At 44.9% G+C, this 23,036-nt stretch overlaps 1 protein-coding gene across 6 annotated transcripts in view; it reads right to left on the bottom strand.

Annotated features, from left to right (window-relative positions):
• Positions 1 to 23,036, bottom strand: part of LOC146808799 (guanylate-binding protein 7-like) — a 343,610-nt gene that overhangs the window by 16,114 nt on the left and 304,460 nt on the right. For all 6 annotated transcript variants that reach the window (XM_085615617.1, XM_085615619.1, XM_085615616.1 and 3 more), the window contains 3 exons: positions 16,776 to 17,062; positions 2,954 to 3,166; positions 4 to 106 (listed from right to left, as the gene is read on the bottom strand). In XM_085615617.1, coding sequence (XP_085471743.1) covers positions 4 to 106; positions 2,954 to 3,166; positions 16,776 to 17,062 — 603 coding nt within the window. The remainder of the gene's footprint in view (positions 1 to 3; positions 107 to 2,953; positions 3,167 to 16,775; positions 17,063 to 23,036) is intronic.

Here is a 23,036-nt window from a genome sequence, read left to right as displayed (position 1 = left end):
TACCTGCAGCCTCCTTTTCCTTCTGATCCAGAGCACTGTCCATCTGGAGAATTGTTTGAGCTGTAGTCTCCTGTGACTTGAGGACCTCATGAAGGACCTGATCAGCCTGGGAAAGACAACCAGAGACAAGTGCGTGACTTCCGAGGCCTAGCACAGAGGGATCTCTTAAGTGGACGATCAGGGGAACAGCAAGAAGCAGTGAGAATACAGGTAGCAAGAGTGCTACAATGAGGGATATTTGTAAGATGGGGACGCTGACGCAGCAAGAAGCAACAATAGTAATATCGCAGTTTGGGAAATGAGTAGCATTGAGGTGAGTGATATTACAAATTATGGGGCATAGCAAAAAGCATGATGTGTAATACGAGCAACTAAAACATAAGTAGTGACCTATGTGATGTGGCCAAATCAGGCCATAGTAAGGAAGGCAGCCTGTAATATGGCCAACCTGCGACACAGCAAAGAACAAGGTCAATGCATGGCATCCCACGCACAGACGTCTGGGATATGGATGACTAACACCTTGCCCGAAAAAGTTGAAATCTTGACTATAACTGAGCTCTCTTATTCTCCACTTTAATAAATCAGCAAGCTGCTCTTAACTGCCATAATTGATGGTGCAGCTAATTTTAACATCCGTTGAAGAAACTAAAGCTACTTCTCACTCCAAGTACATTCACACAGGTATACGAAGTCTGGTAATTTCTCACATCACTCCTGAAATACCATCCTCATGAACCTCCCAGTATTGAACCGGGTCCCTGCCGAGCAGTACTGCACCCAACTACCAGACTCATCCAGTACTCTACGTAACATGAACTACAGCACCTCAGCCATGAATGAACTTCATCGGCTGCCAGTGGAGGCTAAAATCAATGACACACCAGCTTCCTCAGCCACAAGGATTTTCCCACCCAGAACCAGGACGGAAAGTAAATAATCCTTACTACTAAAACACCACAGCATCGAAAAAGGAAAGCTCTCGATCAACCCTTTCCTAATACATAGAACGTCTCATATCCAGACATGATAACTAAAAAGGTTGCGACTCCTTACGTCCCTTGATGATCAGTCACAGCGTTGCTGCCACTCTTGTGGCCTTGCTGTCCTCCACCACAGGCGTTTCCCATATTACACATCCTTTTGTTCCTCTCTGCTTCTAGCTTCCCATTCCGCCCCACATACTTTAGTGGTAAAGGTCCAGCTCATAGCTGCTGATTGTAGTTTCCAGGAATGCAAATGCAGTTTCCCCTCATTTGTTCTGTGGCACCAAAAAAAACCCAAATAAGAACACAGTAAGAACCAACATGAGTGATACTGGTAGCCTGAAATTCAACAAGGAGTAAAACCATTTTGGGTCTGGGTGTGAAGTAAGGTGTGAAAAAAAAGTAGGTGACAGGAGTAGATTTCTGTTGAAACCACCCATGAAGGGAACTGCCTACCAACTGATGTAAAAGGAACTCCCAGGACACCGCGTCTAAATGTATCTTCCAACACAGGGAGTTCCGCCCAGGTACAGAGCAGTCCCATGTGGCAGGGTGTTGCAGAGTAGTCTCAGTAATACGGATGATCACAGCACAGCAAAGAGCCGTCTCTGTAAAAGCCGCTGTCAGGGGGCACAGCAAGTGAACTTCGCAATAATGGAAACCTGGGCTAACACAGGAGTGGACTGAACAACTGGGGCAACATGAAGCGAGGCAAGGGACCGAGCAAGCAACAATCTGTGTAAAAAGAAGCTTGCAGGTGGTCAACGACGGTGCCTGTGCCCATGTGAGTTGGCACGCATGTGGCACAGGTGCTCGGTTCAATGGATTTGGTGATGAAAAGATACTTTCTGATATCTGTAGGGAGGAGCTTCCCCTCTAAAATGTTGATTACTTGCTTCAATTATAAGAGAGGGCATCAATTTCCTTTGGGTGGAAGGAAGGTTAACATCGCCCATGAGCAGGGTTTAGACTGCTTCTCCTTGGGAAGGGGAAACGGTGGCTTCATATGGAAGGAAGGATAGTATCCTCTTTGAGAAGGGATTACAGTGCCTCCTTGGAAAGGAGTGGCAATGGTTTCCTTTAGAAGGAAGGAAAGTTAATATCTTCGATGAGGAGGGCTTATACAGGCCTTCTTGGGAAGGGGAAACTGTGGCTCCCTATTGAAAGAAGTATGGAATCCCTCCTTGGGAAGGGGTGGCAATGGTTTCCTTTGGAAGGAAGTAAAGTGAACATCTTCCCTGAGTAGGTATTATACTGGCCTCCTTAGGAAGGGGAAAAGTGGCTTCCTATGGAAGGTAAGATAGACTCCTCCTTAAGGTGGGATTATAGGATCATCCTTGGGAAGGAGGAACAACAACTTGCTCTGAAAGGAAAGGCAACATCTTCGGGAAGAAGACCTCTCTGGCAAGGTAGAATGAAGGTCTTTAAGAAGGAATTATAGTGGTTTCCTTGGAGAAAGGGGAGACAGGCCAGTCCTCTGGAAGGATGGATAATGTCCTCCTTTAGAAGGGACTTTAAAGTGCCCTGTGGGAGGCTAAGTCGGATGTCAGTGGCTTCATTAGGAAGGAAAGACTAACATTGTATTGATTAGAGACAACCGCGCCTATGTACTCGGGAGTGGACAATGGCTAGATAGGGATTAATAACTGAAAATAGAAACATGTTGCTAAGTGAAATTCAGTATTGTAGACACATGATCTCACTCTCAGTATCTGTAGTCACCAGAATAAAGTTCAGAACATAAATGATTGTATTTCAGGGGGACTCAAGTTGACACAGGTGGAGGCTCTGTGTACTGGAAACAATACTTGTGTTTTGCGGTCACAGTGTTGCCAAAGTACAAAAAAGTGCCAAACATGTCATTTTCACTATTAGTCATAATACATGGCCGAAAGCGCTCTTGTGGACAGTTGTAGCAGGTTAAGCAACACGGTTGGCAATGATCTCTAAAACAGACTCTCCCGTACCTTGAGCCCTTTGCTGGGTGTAAAGTTGTACGCCTCCACCATTTGCTTCTGAGCCTCCATGAAATGCTGATAACCTCCACGTTTGGAAAAAGCCCCCTGTGACACCATCTCCTCTAGGGTCTCCTTGTCTTCCAGCAGCAGGGCCAGGCATAGGTCGGAGGAAGCTTGGTCGTTACGCTGTTGGAAATCCTTGCACTTAGCTTCTACTTGATCCTAGGAGAGGATTGGCAAGGAGGAAGAAGTGAGCTGAACACAAACAGATATCACCTTGTAAAGCAGGCTGCAGAAAGGGCAGAGCCAGATTTTGGGAAGCAATGGTGGCCGACGCTGACCCTCACTCTGCCTCACACACAAAGCTGTAATTTTAATCTTGAATTAATGTGAAAATAAATTATGGATATCAAGTAATTTCAGAAACAAATTCAATCACTCTATTGTCTACATTAACAACCTAAAACCCAGTACCAGGTCTAATCTTGCACCAAGGTAGCAGTTAAAGGACACTAGGAGCAAAGTCCAATTTAGTATCTGGACTAGATAAAAGCCAACAAAGATTGGATTGGACTACAGAGTTCAATAGACCTTGATTTGATTCCAGGTAGGAGTGCTGCCTGACATTCCACCAAATCTTGAGTGAATTACCACAAGTACTGAATTCCAACCCAAACCCAGGGCTCGAGTGACAGCCTACCAGTGCTCTTATGTTATTCAAAACACCAAAGTTAAAATCAAACAAGGAGTCGAACCAAACCAGATTCCAATCTCACTGGATAAAAGGAATATGCTACTTACCAGTATTCATCTGTTCTTGGCATGTAGAGCTGCAGATCTACACACTTTTGCATAGATCGCCATCTGGTGTTGGGCCCGGATGTTTGCAGTTTGTTTTTCCTCTTGGAAAGTCTTTGGAAGTCACGAGGTCGGTGACTCCTCCCTTGGTTCGTATTGCGCATGGGCTTCGGCTCCATCCTCAGATTGTTTTTCGCCAACAGGGAAAGATGGAGCGTAGTAATAACAGTGAAGAAACCCATGTGTGTTGTATCTAAATAAGATAGACTGGAACAGATACAGGTAGCCGGGGAGGCGGGTGGGCGTGTGTAGATCTGCAGCTCTACATGCCAAGAACAGATGCATACTGGTAAGTAGCATATTCCGTTCGAGGCATATGAGCTGCAGATTACACACTTTTGCATAGACTATATAGCAGTTCCCAACCTTAGCGGCGACCTCCGGTATCTGCTGCAGTGGTTTGAAATAGTGTTTTTAGTACAGCCTGGCCCACACTAGTTTGTTTTGCACATCTACACAGTAATGTTTAGTGAAAGTGTGCGGAGTTGACCATGTAGCTGCTTTGCAGATATCATCTAATGGGATGTTCCCTAGAAAAGCCATAGAAGCCCCTATCTTTAGAGTGGGATTTAGGGGGAACAGATAGTGTGCGTTTTGCTTTGTGGTAGCAAACCTGAATGCATTTTACAATCCACCTAGCTATCCCTGATTTAGAGATTGGGTTGCCTTTATGAGGTGGAGAGAAAGAAACAAACAATTGCTTTGTCTTTCTGAAAGGTTGTGTTCTTTGGATTTAGTAAAGTAAGGCCCTTTTAACATCCAGTGTGTGTAGAGCCCTTTCTGCAACAGTTTGAGGTTGCGAGAAAAAAAACGGTAATTCTACCGATTGGTTTAGATGAAAGGGTGAGATGACTTTGGGTAGGAATTTTGGGTTGGTACGGAGGACAACCTTGTTCGGGTGCATTTGGAGGAAAGGTTCCTGTATAGTAAGTGCTTGTATTTCACTGACCTTTCTAAGGGAGGTGATGGCTACAAGAAAAGCTGTTTTCCAGGTGAGAAATTGCAGTTCGCATTTATGCAAAGGTTCGAAAGGCGGTCCCATTAGCCTTGTGAGCACTATATTTAAGTTCCACACAGATGAGGGTGGCACTCTGGGGGGAATTATTCGTTTTAGGCCTTCCATGAAGGCTTTAATGGCAGGCACTCTGAAAAGTGATAGGTGCTGCCTGTTTTGTAGGTAAGCGGCAATTGCTGCGAGGTGTAGCCGAATGGATGTATATGCTAGGTTACATCTTTGTAGATGTAGTAAGTAGCATATGATGTGCTGTATGGATGCGTCTAGAGGGTTGATTGTGTTGTTATGGCAATAAACAACAAATCTTTTCCACTTGGCAGCGTAGCAAGCTCTAGTGGTAGGGCGTCTAGCCTCTCTGATAACGTTCATACAGTCTGGATCTGCTGCGTCTGTCTGCTGAGCAGATCTGCCATGGTGTTTTGGACTCCTGAGACATGCTGGGCTAGGAGAAAGATTTTGTGTGGAATTGCCCATCTCCATATGCTCTGTGCTAGTTGAGAGAGCTGTGGAGTGTGTGTGCCGCCTTGTTTTTGGATGTAGTACATGGCGGTCATGTTGTCTGTGCGGATAAGGACTGCCTTGCCTAAAATCTGTGTGTGAAAGGATTTTAGGGCTAGAAAGATTGCCAGTAACTCCAGATGATTGATGTGGAGTAACTTTTGTTGTGGCGTCCATGTGCCCTGCACTGTGAGGTGTAGTTGATGAGCTCCCCAGCCGGAGAGCGATGCGTCTGTTGTCAGGATTATTTGTGGAACCGGGTCCAGGAACGGTCGACCTCTGGAAAGATTTGTGGTGTTCCACCACTGCAGAGAGCGATTGGTGCGACCGTCTACCAACACCAGATCTGTCAGTTGCCCCTGGGCCTGGTTCCATTGGCGTGCTAAGCACTCTTGGAGTGGACGCATCTGGAGTCTTGCATGAGGCACTATGAAAATGCAAGAGGCCATCATCCCCATCAGTTGCATAAACACTCTTGCTGGGAGGGAGTGTTGAAGTATGAATTTTTGACGCAAAGCCTGAATGCTTGCAATCCTGGCCGGATTGGGGTAGGCTATGGCTTTTGAGGTGTCTATGGTGGCACCGAGGTATTGCTTTATGTGGGATGGTGTTAGCTGGGACTTTTGGTGGTTCACCGTGAAGCCTAGTTGGTGAAGTTGTTGGATTGTAGTGGTGGTGTGGCGTACACATTGGTTGTAGGACACGGCTTTTATCAGCCAGTCGTCCAGATACGGGAAGACGTGAATGTGCTGTCTTCTGAGATGTGCCGCCACTACCGCTAGGCACTTGGTGAATACGCGTGGTGCTGTTGTGACCCCGAATGGGAGCACTTTGAACTGGTCGTGTTGCCCGTCCACTACGAATCTGAGGTACTTTCTGTGGACATGGTGTACCGGAATATGAAAGTATGCGTCTTTCAAGTCCAGTGTGGTGAGAAAGTTGTTCTGGGAGAGGAGCGGAAGTACCTGCTGAAGTGTTACCATGTGAAAATGGTCCGAATGTATGTATGTGTTTAGAGGTCGTAGATCTAAGATAGGTCGTAGAGTCTCGTCTCTTTTTGGTATCAGAAAATATAGGGAGTAGACCCCTACATTTTGCTGATCGTGGGGGACCTGTTCTATTGCGTGTTTTTGTAGGAGGGAGATTACCTCCTCTTTTAGTAACGTGGAATGTTCTTGTGACATTGGGCGTTGCCTGGGTGGAATGTTGGGGGGGTAGATGTGAGTTCTAGGCAGTACCCTGAACGAATAATTTGGGTCACCCATTTGTCTGATGTGATGGACTCCCAGATGTGAAGGAAATTTTGTAGTCTGCCCCGGACCGGAGTGGGATGGTCTGGAGGGAACAGGGGAAAGTCATTGGGTAGGCGGTGTGGCAGAGCGGGCGGTATTTGTTTTGCCTCTGCCTTTATTGTTGTTGCCTCTATATCCGCCTCTTTGATAACCTTTTGTGAAGGTGGACTGAGGAGGGGATTTGTAGGACGTGGATGCGTTATCTGAGGAGTAGCCTCTGCCCGTGCCCCGAAAGGAAGAGCGGTGAAAGGAGCGCCTAGGAGGGTGTGACTGTAGGGCTCCCATAGATTTCGCCGTATCTGTGTCTTTCTTCATCTTCTCGAGGGCCTCATCTATCTTTGGACCAAATAAATGTTCCTTATCAAATGGATGGTTTAATATGGAGGCTTGTACCTCAGGTTTAAAGCCTGAAACTCTCAGCCAAGCGTGTCGACGGAAGAGGACACTAGTGTTAATGGCCCTGGAGGCTGTGTCTGCTGCGTCCAAGGCATAGCGTATAGAGGTATTAGTTATGGTTTTACCCTCTTGAATTAATTCGTTGGCCCTATTTTTATATTTTTCTGGGAGATGGTGCATGATGGTTTCTAGTTCATCATAATGTGCTCTGTCGTATCTGGCCAATAGCGCTTGAGTGTTGGCGATACGCCATATATTGGCTGCCTGGGACGCAGTGCGTTTTCCTGACGCATCCAGGAGCTTTGACTCTTTGTCAGGCGGTGGTGCTTCGCTTGATGCCTGGGAATTAGATCTTTTCCTTGCAGTGGATACCACTAGGGAATCCAGTGGCGCTGACCCTTTGATGTATGCAGGATCTGTGGGGGCGGCTTTATACTTTTTCTCTATGCGTGGGTTTAGGACCCTAGCCCTGACTGGGTCTTTAAAAACCTCTGGTGCATGTTTGATTACCCCTTTGAGCATAGGTAGTACAGCAGTAGACCTATGTGCATTATCAAAGGTGTCTAGGAGGAAATCTTCCTCTACTGGGTCAGTGTGTAGCTCTACCCCGTGATAATGTGCCGCCCTCTGAAGTAGGTGGTGAAAACCTAGTGAGTCTTCTGGTGGAGATGGCCTGGATGGATATAGGTCATCTTGTGGGACATCTGGAATGTCTGGATTATTATAATCATCCCAGGGGTCTGGGGATCCTGTAGGGGTGGGGTCTTGTGGCACATCTGCTGGGTCATAGTATGGGTCCCCCTGATCATCATGGTCTGGAGACGGGGTTGGAGAGCGATGAGGCAGGGGTGGAGAAGGTGGAGGGGGCGGAGGTGGAGAGGGTGGAGGAGGTGGAGGAGGTGGGGAAGGCACTCTGAAAGGGAGGTAGCACAGTCCTTCCTCTTTGAAGGTGGAGGTGGAGCTGGTTTGTCCAAATGTCTCTTTTTAGAAGACAGTGCCAAATGTCCAGTTTTTGGATCCTTGGTAAGTCTCTTTTGCAAAGGATCCGGTGTAAAAAGTTCTTGCGACACTGGTTGTTCGGTCGGCGCTGACGTTTTCGGGGCCGATGGCTTTTTAGGCTTGTCTGTGCCGTGCTTTTTTGGAACCTCCGATTTTTTGTTCGGTGCCGAGACAGGCTTCGGCACGGGAGTGTCGGTGCCGAGGGCCTTATGATGTTTGGTCGGCACCGAGAGGCTGGGTTTGGACACCGAGGGCTTTGGTACGGGGCTCGGTGTCGAGGTAGAGGCTGATCTCCTCTTCGGTGCCGAAGGGTGTTTTTCAGCACCGCTGGCAGGCTGGCTCGAGTCCGAGCCGCCGGAAGGCTTACTTGGCTTCTTCACCGGGCCCGAAGGTGGGGTGTTCGAAGCAGTGTCTTTGGTCTTGCCTAGGCCCGGAAGCGAAGGCGTGACCGAAGCCTTTTTGGGTGTCGGCGCGGGTGTGGGAGGGGGTATTTTACTCACGACCCGGGGTGATGTCCTCCACATCCGAGTCGTCGGTTTCGGAAGCACTGACTAGGTCCTCTTCGTTGTGCTGTTGTCCCGGAGCTTCAACGTCGTCCCCGAAGATGTCGACTGGAACGGAAGTCGAGGAGTGCGCCATTTTCCGTCTGGCCCGTCGATCTCGAATAGTGTTTTTGGATCTAAAAGACTTGCAAGCGGGCCAGTCTCGAGCCTCGTGTTCAGGGGAGAGGCAGAGGTTGCACACCTCATGAAGATCGGTGTGGGGGAATTTCGACCCACATCGAGGGCACTTCTTGAATGGAGTTCTTTCCATCAGCCGGGACCGGAGCCTGGATAGGCCCGAAGGCCGCCGTCGATGACTAGAATCGAAGGTGTGTCGAAGAAGAAGGTGATTGAGGAGATCAGTATCTAACAATACCGCGGAGAGCGAGGATTCCGCTTCAATCGTCGAACTGGAATGTTCGGAACCGGAGCGCGAAGTATTACATCCGAGCCCGATGGCGGAAAAAAACAATCTGAGGATGGAGCCGAAGCCCATGCGCAATACGAAACAAGGGAGGAGTCACCGACCTCGTGACTTCCAAAGACTTTCCAAGAGGAAAAACAATCTGCAAACATCCGGGCCCAACACCAGATGGCGATCTATGCAAAAGTGTGTAATCTGCAGCTCATATGCTTCGAACCTTATGTTACAGTAGAACTGGAGTTAAATCTCCCACACACTGGGCCCAGCCACGCTGAAAAGGACATTGGTCTCTCGGCGAGAGGACAAAGAAATTCGGGTCAGAATCCAGGTGGATATCACAGGAAATGGCATCTTATGCAGAAGGAAGCTTAGTAAAGTAGCTGCAATAGAGTCCCAGTCAGACATACTTATAAGGAAGAAACATACATGTTCATAAGCACCCCCCCACCAGGCAGCAACTGCCAAACACTCAACTTCCAACCATCAACATTCCTTGCCAGGAGGACGCTCTCACTATACAAGCATAGAACGCCCAGGATAAACATTCCATCCACACTATGTACAACATAACCCCTCCCTTGTACCCATAACAGAAATACATTTAGAAAATGAACAATTATGTAAAAACAGAATTAGTCAATTACAATGGTTTCCTGAGAATGGTTTGTTCCATGTGTTGCCATCAATCTTCCTACACAGCCACATCATCCCTAACCTCCAGTACCTTTTTAGGTTTTAAAAACAAACTATCCCCTTTAAACAAAGTTCTTATTTTCTTCACTCTTACCAAGTTCCCTACTCCCACTTTCTCCATCCAATTACAGTCACTGTTATACCCTTCCTGCACTGCTTTCCTTGAACACTCCTAAAATGATCACAATTAATTAGCTTCTGCACCATACACTCTTTAATAGAGTGAACCTGTTACTCGACCCCTTAGAAGTGCAAATGGGCCTACTACAGTGGTAACAGGTAGAGCGGTGTGCACTGCCCACCGTAACTGCCTATGGGTGTCTTTCAACCCTACACCTTTCACCAGCACCAGGTGAAGCTGATCCTTTATATTCCTTATGAAGGGATTGACTAAACCACTGCTTCAAAATTCATACAATCAAGTTCTTGTATGCGTTATTAAATTCAAACCATTTACTCATGAATTTCTTTTGCCACAGCCAACAATAGTTTGAACCATTTTCCAAGACTAACTCCTTTGGACATCCCTCTCTACTCTACTGGACACATCCCTGAGAAACGTATTAATTCCTTTGGTAGTCGTGTTCTCAACCAAAGAACCTTCTAGCCACTTTAAATGGTAATCTACCATGACTAGCACACACTTTGAGGCACCTCCCAGTGTCCCAACACGAAATATGTAAGGCTAATCATCTGAAGATTTGGCACGACGATAGGTTTCACTTGACTGAGTAGAGCAACCTGTGACGTGCCAGTAACCATGCACCGCTCCCCACTTAATGGTCCACAGCCCTACGTAAGGCCGAGCACTAAAAATCCTACACAACTCCTCCTTCATGGCCCTCATCCCAAGAGGGCCCTCGAGAGCCAGTTGTAACACTCTTTCTCTAAAACTAGCTGCAACTACGAGCAAACCCTATCTTCTGTCCACACCTATGATTATCGTCAGTCCATCGGCCGCATTTCATCCATGGTCGGCTGCCCAGGCTTGGCCACCCATCACTGAAGTCGTTTGTCACTCTTGCTAACATGCCATCTTCCTCTAATTCTCTCCATAGATACTGAGTGCAGGGAGGATATTAATAATTACCACTATACCTGGAAGAGGTAAGTGATATCTCATCCTTCAGTTCATGATCAAACAGCCTCGCCATTATCAAACAAGGAAAGAGAGGGTTTAGAGATAGTTGAGCAGTGTAGAGAGTTCTAACAGTGGAGGGGTCTACTAATAACTACATATGAATGGGAGGAGGAATGAGACACCTAAGTTAGTGTGGGTAGTTCAGCCTTTAACCCTAAACTAGTGGGTAACTAACCTATTAGAGCACTGCATTACCTTGCCCTGACTTATAAAAAATTAAGTGACATCTAATCCACCCAGTGTGGACGGGGTCTAAACATGAACAATGAATGGAGTTTAAAAAAATGCATAATCCTAGTTGCCAATCCACTGCTTAATTTAAGCTGGTGTTTTCCGGTGTTCTGCACTGGAATTTATTTCTCCACACTGTTGTTGTGTTGTTACTGGCATTTGTCATCACTGGTAAGAGTAATGGGTGGTGCAATCTGCGTCCTCCTAAAGAATACCTTAGACACTGCCACCGTTAGAAATTAGGCACTGGGCAGACCCAACGTGGATAGGCACATGGAGTATCACTGACATCACAGGACTATCATTGTCAAAATTATCGGCAAAATATTGTTTACCATAATATCATGATCTTATAATGGATAAGTACATAAATATTGGAAAAAATATAGTTGACACAAATATCGCCCAAAAAATAGACACAAATATTGCTTTTCTTTAATATTGAGTTTCAAGTAGCAAATGTTAAATATTTTAATATAAATTGAAAATGAAATATATTTCATTAATTTTTAATGCAACACACACACATATATAAATATATATATATATATATAAAAGCACACATACATGAGTTTCTATTGATATAAATAGATCTCTCCACACACACATATATATATATATATATATATATATACACACACGCACACAGATAGTGTAACAATCAAAAATATATTTTTTACATCATATTATTTTAAGTTTAATTTTATTAATATTAAACACCTATCTATATATATATATTCAGGCCAATACATTTAACATTTAAAGAAAATCTAAAATAAATATTTTTCTTAATTGTTAGACATACATATATATAACATACACACACAATAAAACCATAATATCTAACAAATAAGATAAAACATGTTAATGTACACACTCAATAAAATATACAAAATTAAAAAATTCCCAAAACAAATTTAGATTTTAAAAATAAAATAAAAACAAATAATGTTAAGTTAAAAAAAAATATAAAACAATTAATGTTATAAACTCAACCTAACTAACATTAAACTATTGGCATCTAAGAATATTGAATATTCTATTCTCACACTAGTTTATGCAATGATAGGGAAAGTATTGGACTCTGGAGGAGTCAAATTTACTATTCCCACTCAAGTCTCTGCAACAGTAGGGAAAGAATTGTATTTCTGAAGGGTGAAATTTACTATTCCCACTCCAGTCTGTGCAATAGTAAGGAAAGTGTTGGACTGTGCAGCGGTAAAATTATTAAACTAATGGAGTCTCAGAATATTAAGTGTACTATTCGCACTCAAGTTTGTGAACAGTAAGGAAAGTGTTGGACTTTTGGAGGAGTAAAATTTACTATTCTAACTCCAGTCTGTTCAACAGTAAGGAAAGCGGTGGATTTTGAAGGGGTGAAATTTACTATTCCCACTTCAGTCTGTGCAACAGTAGGGAAAACCTTAGATCTCAGAGGGGTTGAAATTTAGTATTACCGCTCCAAACAGCACAACAGTAGGGAAAGTGTTGAACTTTGGAGGGGTAAAATGTACTATTCCAACTCCAGTCTGTGCACCAGTAGGGAAAGCGTGGATTTTGAGGGTGGGATGAAATTTAGTAGTCCCAATCCAAACAGCACAACAGTCAGAAAATTGTCAATTTGCGAAGAGGTTAATTTTACTATTCCTACTACGTCTATAAAAGAGTAGGGAAAGTACTTCAAACACATTACATATATATAAGTAACACCATGACTGTAGAAGAAATATTAAACTTCATATAAAATTATTCATTAACATGAAATATATAGACCTAATAAAAAAGAAAATAATAAATTTACATCATTACAATTCATTAAAATAATTCATTTATAATTCATAATTACTTAATACATTTCCCAGCCTATACCCCTACAAACGTAGCAGCCTGCAACTAAAATATCATTAAATATTCCATAATTTAAATATTTAAAATTCAATCAAATGATTAATTTACAAATAATAATGAATACATAAATTATTAATTAAATAACTTCCCACCCAATACCCCTACAAATTTAGCATCCCGCAACTAAAATGTTGGAACAATAAATCTGTATTCCATATATTACATAATTAACAATTATTAAATTATTAATTAACTTTACACCGTAGACCCCTACAAACTTAGCAACCCGCAACGAAAATATTGGTAAAATGAATAGGTATTCCATAAATTAAATAACTAAAATCAATGAAATAATTAATTGTTAATTATTACCTAATTTACTTCCCCGCTTATCCCCTTACAAACCTAGCAACCCGCTACAACACTATAAATGATTATAAAAATTAAATAAAAAATGTGAAAATTCTTAAAAAGCTATATATATTTTTTTTTAAATGACATGTATATAACAATAGTGTCGAACAAGTTACTTACCTTCAGTAACTCCTTAGCTGTTAAAGACTTCATCTAGTCGCAGATTCCTTACCTGGTAATTATCAGCAGGCGTCAGACTAGATCTGGGCATTTTTCGTAATTAGTACCCCTGCGCACCGGTAGGTGCCACTGTTCGGCACATCGTCGGCGCCGTAAAGGACATGTGCAGTGCCTATACAGGCACCATCCTAGCACGCTGTCAGTTTCTTTTTGCAACTTTCCACTCCAGAAGCGTGGGGCCACGACAAACACTTACCAGTAGTGTGTGAAACTAGGGCCCTGAAAAGGGAACAGCCCTGTACCTAAAAATCGGTTTGCAGAGCTGGCAAGTTTGGTAAGGAATCTGAGGCTTGATAGTCTCTACCAGATAAGGCATTACCGAAGGTAAGTACCTTTGTTCATCTAATAGAGACTTCTAGCCATAGATTTCTTCTCATCTTAGAATAGATACCCAAGCAATAGCCCCCCGGAGATGAGTCTGCAAACACGATTTAGACCAGTGTGTCCTGCAGGGCCGAATCGGCAAACAGCCCACTTCGATGGACCAGACTGTCCAGACAGTGCAGCGGGACCCACATTGCAGCCTGGCAGGTGTCCAGCACTGGAACTCCACGTGCTAACGCAGTAGAGGCAGCCTTCCCTCTGGTGGAATGATCACGCAAAGTCTGAGGGGGTTTCTTCTTACCAGTGCTTAGCAGATCTTGATGCAGCATACGATCCATCGGGAGATGGTTAGTTTCTGCAAAGCCTTCCCTTTTTGGGCTTCCACATACCCCATGAAGAGGTGAGCATCTACCCAGAATGCTTTTGTGCGGTCAATTTAGAGCGACCACCTTTGGCAAGATGGAAGCTTGAGTCCAAAGAACCAGCTTATCTGGGAGGAATGCCACATAGATTGGCTGAGATACCAATGCCTGCAGTTGACTTACCCTCCAGGCAGATGTTATTGCCACCAGAAAGAGCGCCTCAATAGTGAGAAGCCTAAGAGGGCAGGTATGAAGCGGTTCAGAGGAAGCGCACATCAGAAAGGTAAGAACCAACTTCAATTCCCATTGAGATATAATGAAGGGAGTAGGAGAAAAAGTGTTTCAGATCTTTAGGGAAACAATTTAGGGGACTTAAAAAGGCAAGGCTGATCTGGCAGCTGCAGAAAAGCAGAGATAACAGGCAAATAACCATTCAACATGCCCAATGATGCAGAGCCCTGCTGGGCCAGGGTAAGGATGAATAAAAGAACTTGTGAAAGGGGTGCCGATAAAGAGTCAACTTGTTTTGCTGTACACCATGCCATGTACTTGCTCCACGATTTTGTACACGTTTATGGTAGAGGGACGTCGAGCAGCCAAAAACATCACAGAATTTAGGCAGAAGGTCAAAAGCTGTCAAATGTCGCCTCTCAATCGCCACACATGAAGGTGGAGCATTGATAGGTTTGAGTGGCAAACCCTCCCCAGTTGCTGCGACAGATGATCCTTCCGAAGGGGCAGCCTGATCGGAGGATCATTGACTGTTCTGAACAGCTCAAGATACCAGACTCTCTAAACACATTCAGGAGCCACAGGATGATTAGGACCTGGTTGTTTCTTCTTGAGAACTCTGGACAGGAGGGTATTTGTAGGAAGGCGTTCAATAGGCAGGAGCTCCACTCAAGACAAAAAGCATGTCTGAGCGAGAGTCGCCTTGGAAACTCAGAAGTGGTGACATTGCGTGTTCTAAGCAGTGGCAAACAGATTTAACCACGGCTCTCCCCACTGCTGAAAGAGACCTTGCCCCACCTACGACTGGAGAGGCAACTCGTGATCTGCTAGGCATCGATCGCTGAGTTTGTCCGCTCTGGTGTTCAGAGAGCCTGCCAGGTGATGAATCACCAGAGAAATTGCCGTGACGTTCCAGCCATGTCCACGCAGGGCCACTTGACAGAGGGTCCACGACCCCATCCCCCATTTGTTGTAGTACCCCATGACAGTGGTGTTGTCAGTGAACATCTATACTAGTAGTACCTTGATGGAGAGAAGAAAGGCTTTCAATGCCAGTTGGATTGCACAGAGCTCCAACAGGCTGATGTGGAGTCCAGATTTCATTGCAGACCAGAGTCCTCTGATTTCACCTCTCCCAGATGGCCGCTCCATCCCAGGAGTGACACATCTGTCACTGCCATTGGATCTGGTTGACGAAAAGAGAGGAGTCTGCAGCTGACTCAATTGTGGCCCATTAGCCACCAATGCAGATCTTTTGCACTGCCCTCCGAGATCTGGACTGTGTTGGAGAGATTCCCCTGATGCTGCGGCCACTGGAACTTCATGTCCCACTGCAAAGCCCGCATATGCCAATGGGCATGCATCACTAGCAGGGTGCAGGAGGCCATGATGACTAGCAGCTTCACAGTCAGTCTCACCAAATCCCAGGATAGAGACTGAGATATCAGATATTATAGCCTGAATATCCCAGACTGGCTGCTCAGGAGGATAAGCTCAAAACTGCTCCGGTGAAAGGGAGCATCTGAGAAGGAATCAGGTGTGACTTAGGCACGTTGATAGTGAACCCCAGCGAGTGCCACATGAGTTGGGAACATATAGCCAATCAGGAACACAGCACAAGCAGTGATCAGACGCTGCCCAAACCGGACATCTGGACATGTTACCCACTGGCCACATTGTGTCCACTCAAAGACAAGGTCGACCTGTATTTCATGACAATTCTTTTAGGACTCCAAAGGCAGTAACTTACATTCCTCACCATACATGGATCGTTGGAACCACTATTACCTCCGATGAACTGTATAAAAGGAGGCCAGAGACCGATTGAAAATTGAGAAAGTCCTCCGATCATGCGCCTGTAACTGTTCACCCGGACGCTATGTTTAATTAAACAAATTGCTCCTGTTTTGCCAAATGCTCGTTGTCTCTTGTTTTTTCAAGGTATTTCATGTTCAAGTAACAATATTATTAATAATTATATTACTTACCTAAAAAGGCATCATTATATTTGTGTATCACAATATTTATTTCCTGATATTTCTGCCTCACCATATTTTCAATCTGATATTTTGTCCAAACACCACATGGAGACATAATTTGCCTTTTATATTCTCAGCTTGGGATACCCGGCTTTTGATGTTAGCCTAAAACTGGTCAATGCATTTTCCTCTTGACGCTGCTTCCTTCTTTGAATTACAAGACATATCAAAACATTACTTCCTCTGCAAGTGGACAGCTTTTATCATCAGAGATGCTGTTACAGATCAAAGGCAATAGTATGAAAGAAAGTAAGAAGAGTGGGAGTAGGTCAAAAGAGAGGCTGAATCCCTGGGATAATGCAGGAAATAAAGAACCATTAGTTTGAAATGAACGCAGAGGTTACCGCCAGTTCCTCCAGAAACTGCTCATCATCGTCCTTGAAGGAGCGGTCAAGGAAGACCTGGAGGGCCTCTTTCTGGCAGCTGGTGTGCAAGAACATGAACTCCTTCATAGTGTCGGTGGGGAACTGTTCCTGAGCTGCATTCTCCATTCCCTGTAGGTACTGCGCCAGGGCCTCCTGCACCGCTGCCGAGTTCTCGATCTGGGCCAGGGCTAGCACAGCGTTCTCCATGCAGGGGATGGTTCCGCTGCGGATAGCATCCACATAGGTCAATGCCAAGTTCCCCAGCACTGAAAGGGAAGTAAAATGAATCTGTTTGAATTGTTTTGCAACTTAGTGACTGCTACAGAGACAATTTTTTCTCAAGGGCAAGCATGTCTTTGTATAAGTGAAACATTACATCAGTGTACTGTCATGCATGCATAAAACATGGTTGTGCGTGGATTGCCTCCCAAGATGTGTGTCGGGCACATGTGAATCTACAACACTTCCAATATTCTGTTTGCATCATGTGCAGCTGTCTAGTTGTGGACCACACATTGTGCATAGAATAAAAAGCAGTATCCAAAGCTCTAAAGTGGTGGCCTGCAGGCGGCTGCAGATGACGTATGAATCACTGTTTTGAGTACAGTTTGTCTGACTAGTGCTTCATGCCTTGCATGAGTGTCCAAGCCCAAGCGGTAGTGCTTATTGAATGAGTGTGGAACACCATTTCACAGCCTAACAAATCTCTGTCACTTGAATGTCTCCCAGAAATGCCATTGTAGTTTCATTTTGGGAATAGAATGTGCTCTTGCTTAGGGATCCAGTGTGTGTTTTGCTTTTTGGTAGCAAAACTGAATGCAATGAACAATCTATCTTGTTAACCCAGCTTTTCACATAGTGTTGCTATCTACATGTAAGCAAAAAACTAGAGGGTCCCTGAGAGAATAAATATGTAAGGAGAAGAAGGCAGGGAAATCAAGAGAATATAGAACAGAGAACACTTCTACAAAACCAATTATTTAATGTCAGGCATTATGTCCAAGGTAAAATTACAATTGTCCAGCAGACCACTGGTTTTCAATATTTATTATTAAAACATATGTATCAAATTATAAGTCATTTTTTCTTTTATATAGTACATATACATTTAATTATAAAAAAACACACCAATAGGGAAGAAATACGGCTCTTAACATACGCCAACTGCACAATGTGATGGCGCGCAGGGCCTTTCTAGAGGAAGATGCAGTTATATTGTCCTTAGATGCCTCCATGGCTTTCGATTCTATTGAATGGCTATATTTGTTTGAAGTTCTCAAGAGGGTCGGACTGGGCCCTAAATGTATTCGGTGGGCGTAACTACTCTACACTGACATACATGGGCAGGTCAGAGTTAACAGCTATACTTCCTGGGCTTTCACGCTTAGAAGGGGCACTAGACAGGGATGTCCACTATCCCCACTGCTGTTTTCCCTTATGCTGGAGCCTCTGGCGGCTTGGATCCGTCGAGATGTTATGATACGGGCCTCCGATGGACATTGGAATGCGAAGATAGAATATCCTTATATGCCGACGACATTCTGTTATACCTTGCGTCCCCATACATGTCCATACGTACTGTCCTTGACATTTTTATAAACTTTGTGAAATACTCGGGGTATGCCATCAACTGGGGTAAGTCTGTGCTGTTTGTGTTACATGGGCAGGTTCCCCGCCTCCCCAGAGACTGTGCGTTAGTGGTCGCATTGGATGGTTTTAAATATCTGGGAATCTTTGTTAAGTCGGACCCGGCACTTTTTTATAGCCATAATTTGGCGACCACACTGGCCAGACTGCGGGCAGACGTTAAACACTGGAGATCGCTCCCTCTGTCCTTGGTGGGACGTGCTGCCCTCTTCAAAATGCTGGCGCTACCGCGATTTTTATATGTCCTTCAGAACTGCCCGCACCGTATTTCGGATTCGGATGCATACTTCGCAGCGGTTGAAGGGGAGGTACGCAGTCTGTTGTGGGATGGTAGGGCCCCTAGAATTGCTCTTCAGCAATTAACAAAAGGATGGCACGACGGGGGGATAGCGTTGCCCGACCTCAGTTTGTACTACTGAGCCTCTCAGTTGGTGGCCCGTTAATTATTGGATGTACGCCCTGCCGACGGACCCGGCCTACGCCCTGGACAGATACCAGATGGACCGTTCGGGCTATCTGGGTGCCCTGTATTCCCGAACCAAGAGACAAAAGTATGTTGGTCCAATACTGCACACAATACAAATTTGGCGTCTGGCAAACTCAAGGCTGGGATGGGCTAATGTTCTCACCAAAGCAACACCTTTATGGTACACTCAGAAACTAGGCATGCTATGCTATCAACCAGGATTGACGGGTGGGATATGATAGGCATCTCGACAGTAAAAGACATGATTAAAAAGGGGGCAATACTCAAATTTGAAGATCTCCGGAAGATCTGTGGAGAAGTGTGGCTCAATGGTTAGAGCGGCAGACCTCGATGCAGAGCACTGGTCCGGGACCAGGGTTCGATTCCCGCCGCGGCAGGGTCTCGGGCTATAAATTCCGCAGACCGGATATTCTCGCCTCAGTGCCTATTCTAATCTTGGGTCCCACGCTGCAACTCTGGGCAATAGCTTGCTTAATCTCCACAACAGCCCCAACAGCGCTGGGATGCCTGGCCTCACCATGCGGAAAGCCAGGAAGGGTTCCTTCAGCGGTATGAGTACAGCGCTGAGATACCCGTAGTGGTCATCGGCGCTATATAAATACCTATACATTTAAATTTACATCTACCAGATGGCTCCAGGGGAGGTGTTTAGGTATCTGCAAATAACACATGCCTTAAGGGCGGCCTTCCCGAGCTGCGAGGACATACCGGACTCGTCGCCTCTGGAGGATCGCTTGCTTGATGGGCGACTACAGTCTAAAGCGATCTCCTTGACATATAAAAAACTCAGTAACAATTTACCAGATAACTTTGGCAAGCTCAAGGAGCAGTGGGAGAGAGACCTGGGGTTGATTGAAGAGGATGATTGGCAATTGGCTCTTATGTCACCTAGGGAGGCGGCCATCACGCTTCGATTCAGACTGATACAACTTAGGATTCTGCATCGGTCATTTATGACGGGGATAACTCTTGCTAAAATCAGGGCGAGGCACGATGACCTATGTTTGAAGGGTTGCAAGCACCAGGCTACCTTCTACCACACGCTGTGGGAATGTCCGCTGGTGCGCAGTCTCTGGGAGAGGGCCACGAATCATATGCAGTCTGCATTGGGGAAGACAGTGGACCTGACGTCCCGCCTAGGCCTCTTAAACATATGGGTGGATTCGGACGTGACGGAGATTGAACAGCAACTGGTGACGTTGGGGTACACGTTGGTGAAAAGAGAGTTGGCTAGGGGCTAGGGTGGAGTGGCACCACCTGCTGTATCGGTATGGCTGAAGGAAATGGACAAGTGCCTGATTGCGGAGAAGGAGGTGTTTGTAACCAAGGTGTGGCCGAAGAAATGGGATAAAAATTGGTCCAAATGGAACACCTACAGGGGAGAGATTTGTGTATCACCCGTGGTGGAATTGGAAATGTGTAGAAATGGGGACAGAGATGTGATTTCTTGAAATTTCTGTTTCTTAACCCATGTAACGTATATAATGATGAATGCAACTTGCCAATAATACTTGTCAATAATTTAGGATTGTCTGTCATGAACCTTTCTCAATAAAAAAAAATATATTAAAAAAACACACCAATACTACCTATTAAAAAAATGAACACATCAAATATCGAGGAGCCCCACCAACATTACAATAAACAACCAACATTTAGTGCATAAATTGATTAATGAAACATGACAAAGAACAAAGCACATTATCAAGACAAATAAACAGTCAGACAAAGAACAATACAGACACAAAAATACACGGACACATTCAAACAAAATGTAATATATGCCCAATTAATCAGATCATTGCTAGTACATGATTCAAAAAGGAAAGCGCCGACACGAATTTCATAAGTGGCACTTCAATAGAGGGTTCCTGCATCAGGGCACTGAAAATATGTTTAAATCGGTGGCTTAAAGCCACCTGCGGAACAGGCACTGTTGCTAGATAGGTCCTCCAGGGGGCTCTGTATCAATACATGTCACCAAATGGGTTTATGGGCATGAATATGAACAGACTCAGCCCAAGATTTCTTCAGAATGGTCAATGCTTCTATTGGGGAATAGTGCGCCTCGAGAACACTCCCTAGAAACGTGTGCGGTTCCATAAGTTAGTTTGAACAGAAAACACTGGCCTTAGAATAGGTCCCCAGCGTCCTTAGGTGAGTAAAAAATGGGTACTGAAACAATGAATACGGTCGTCCCAGCTGAGACTCTCTCTCCGTGGACTGCGGTAATAAATGGCTCACAATGCAGTTGTCAATATAGATACTAAATCAAGTGTTTATAAAGGATCAAAAGCAGTACAGACGGCGTCCTCCGGTTCAATCGTAGATAGTCAGTGTCCATCCAAGGTAGGTCTACATGTAAGTCATGCAAACCCTTTTCCACTAATAACCGTGGATTTGAGAAAAATGGAGGCAACACATTGGACTTATTCAAATGAAATGGTAACACTTTTGGAAAAAAACAACCGTGAGGGTACAGCACAACATTATTCTTGTGCACTTGTATAAAAGGTTCCTCAAGGCAGTCACTGTTATTTTCATAATTTCCATGCCTTGCATTAAATATTCCCTGTTTCTCAAGCGTAGAAATGTTAAATCAAAGCACAGCAGCAACAGAACACATCTAAACCCAATGGTAAAAAATATCTGTCCTGGTGCATTGTGGTCTCTAGAGGAGGAACCACAAATCACCGCGAGACCGCACCTCCTTGTAATGCTATAAGAACAACACTAGATAGCAGGAGTGCTTACAGCATGTGATTTGCTGCTACTCATGCTGCAGACCATCTTGTCGCTGGAGTGAAAACGTGTGAATCTGGCAGAGGTACATCAAACAGAAATAAATGATCCAAACTCAGAATCTACTCTTCTTTCACAGCATTCTCTCAAATGGTATTAAAGACAATTAAGTCAAGAGTGTGTGCGTCATAGGTTCAGCTTTGAAATATCTGCCTCAAACATGTCATAAGAGGAAGGCTTTTCTTTTGGTAACCGTAAGCAAGTCAGCACAAGAGAAGTTTGGGGAGGTAGATTATCAAGGGTTGCTCCAGAGACCAGCGGCATGTCCATGAGAAATATGCAGCCCAAACTATCCCTTCGCCGACACTTTTCCTCCATACTGGGATGACTACATCTGGGTTGGCCATATGGTCTTGCCTGGATGGCTACATCCTGGGTCTGTCCTTGAAAGGAAGCTATAGGAACACCTTTCTGTCCTTTCCATGGGGTTTCTCTTCTGGGTGCTCTTTAGAAAGTCTAACTCTTTGTTGCCTCTTGTGTTTGTAAGTCTGCCTGTCATCCTTCAAAACTGTTGGTCTGGAGCAGACCGTCCGAGGACAGACAAGAGAAGGTTAGACCAGTTCAGTGGAAGGTGTGCTACCCCTGGGTTGCTTGGTTCAACATAAGAGTGCCATGTTAGGGTGCCTCTTGGAAGCCTTGCAGTCCAAGAGTCACATATCTTTGCTAGACCAATCATATTTGACCAGCCTGATCATTCCAAGGTCTCTTCTTTTACAGTCACCTGAGGAAGGGCTGATGTCCTGTTCTTCAAGAAGGAATATGCTACTTACCAGTATGCATCTGTTCTTGGCATGTAGAGCTGCAGAATTGTACACTTAGCATAGATCACCATCTGGTGTTGGGCCCGGATGTTTGCAGTTTGTTTTTGTTCTTTGGACAGTCTTTGGAAGTCACGAGTTCGGTGACTCCTCCTTCGGTCCGTACTGCGCATGGGCTTCGGCTCCATCCTCAGATTGTTTTTCGCCAACAGGGAAATGATGGAGCGTAGTAATAACAGTGAGAAACCCATGTGTGTTGTATCTAAATAAGATGAACTGGAACGGATACAGGTAGCCGGGGAGGCGAGTGGGCGTGTACAACTCTGCAGCTCTACATGCCAAGAACAGATGCATACTGGTAAGTAGCATATTCCGTTCGAGGCATATGAGCTGCAGATTGTACACTTAGCATAGATTATATAGCAGTACCCAACCTTAGCGGCGACCACCGGTATCCGTTGCAGTGGTTTGAAAAAGTGTCTTTAGTACAGCCTGGCCCACACTAGCTTGCTGCTTGGAATGCACATCTACACAGTAATGTTTTGT

The sequence above is a fragment of the Triturus cristatus genome, chromosome 7, assembly GCF_964204655.1.
Source record: "Triturus cristatus chromosome 7, aTriCri1.1, whole genome shotgun sequence".
NCBI lineage: Eukaryota > Metazoa > Chordata > Amphibia > Caudata > Salamandridae > Triturus > Triturus cristatus.
Note: the sequence above shows the minus strand (reverse complement) of the source record. Positions and strands in the feature narration are given on the sequence as shown.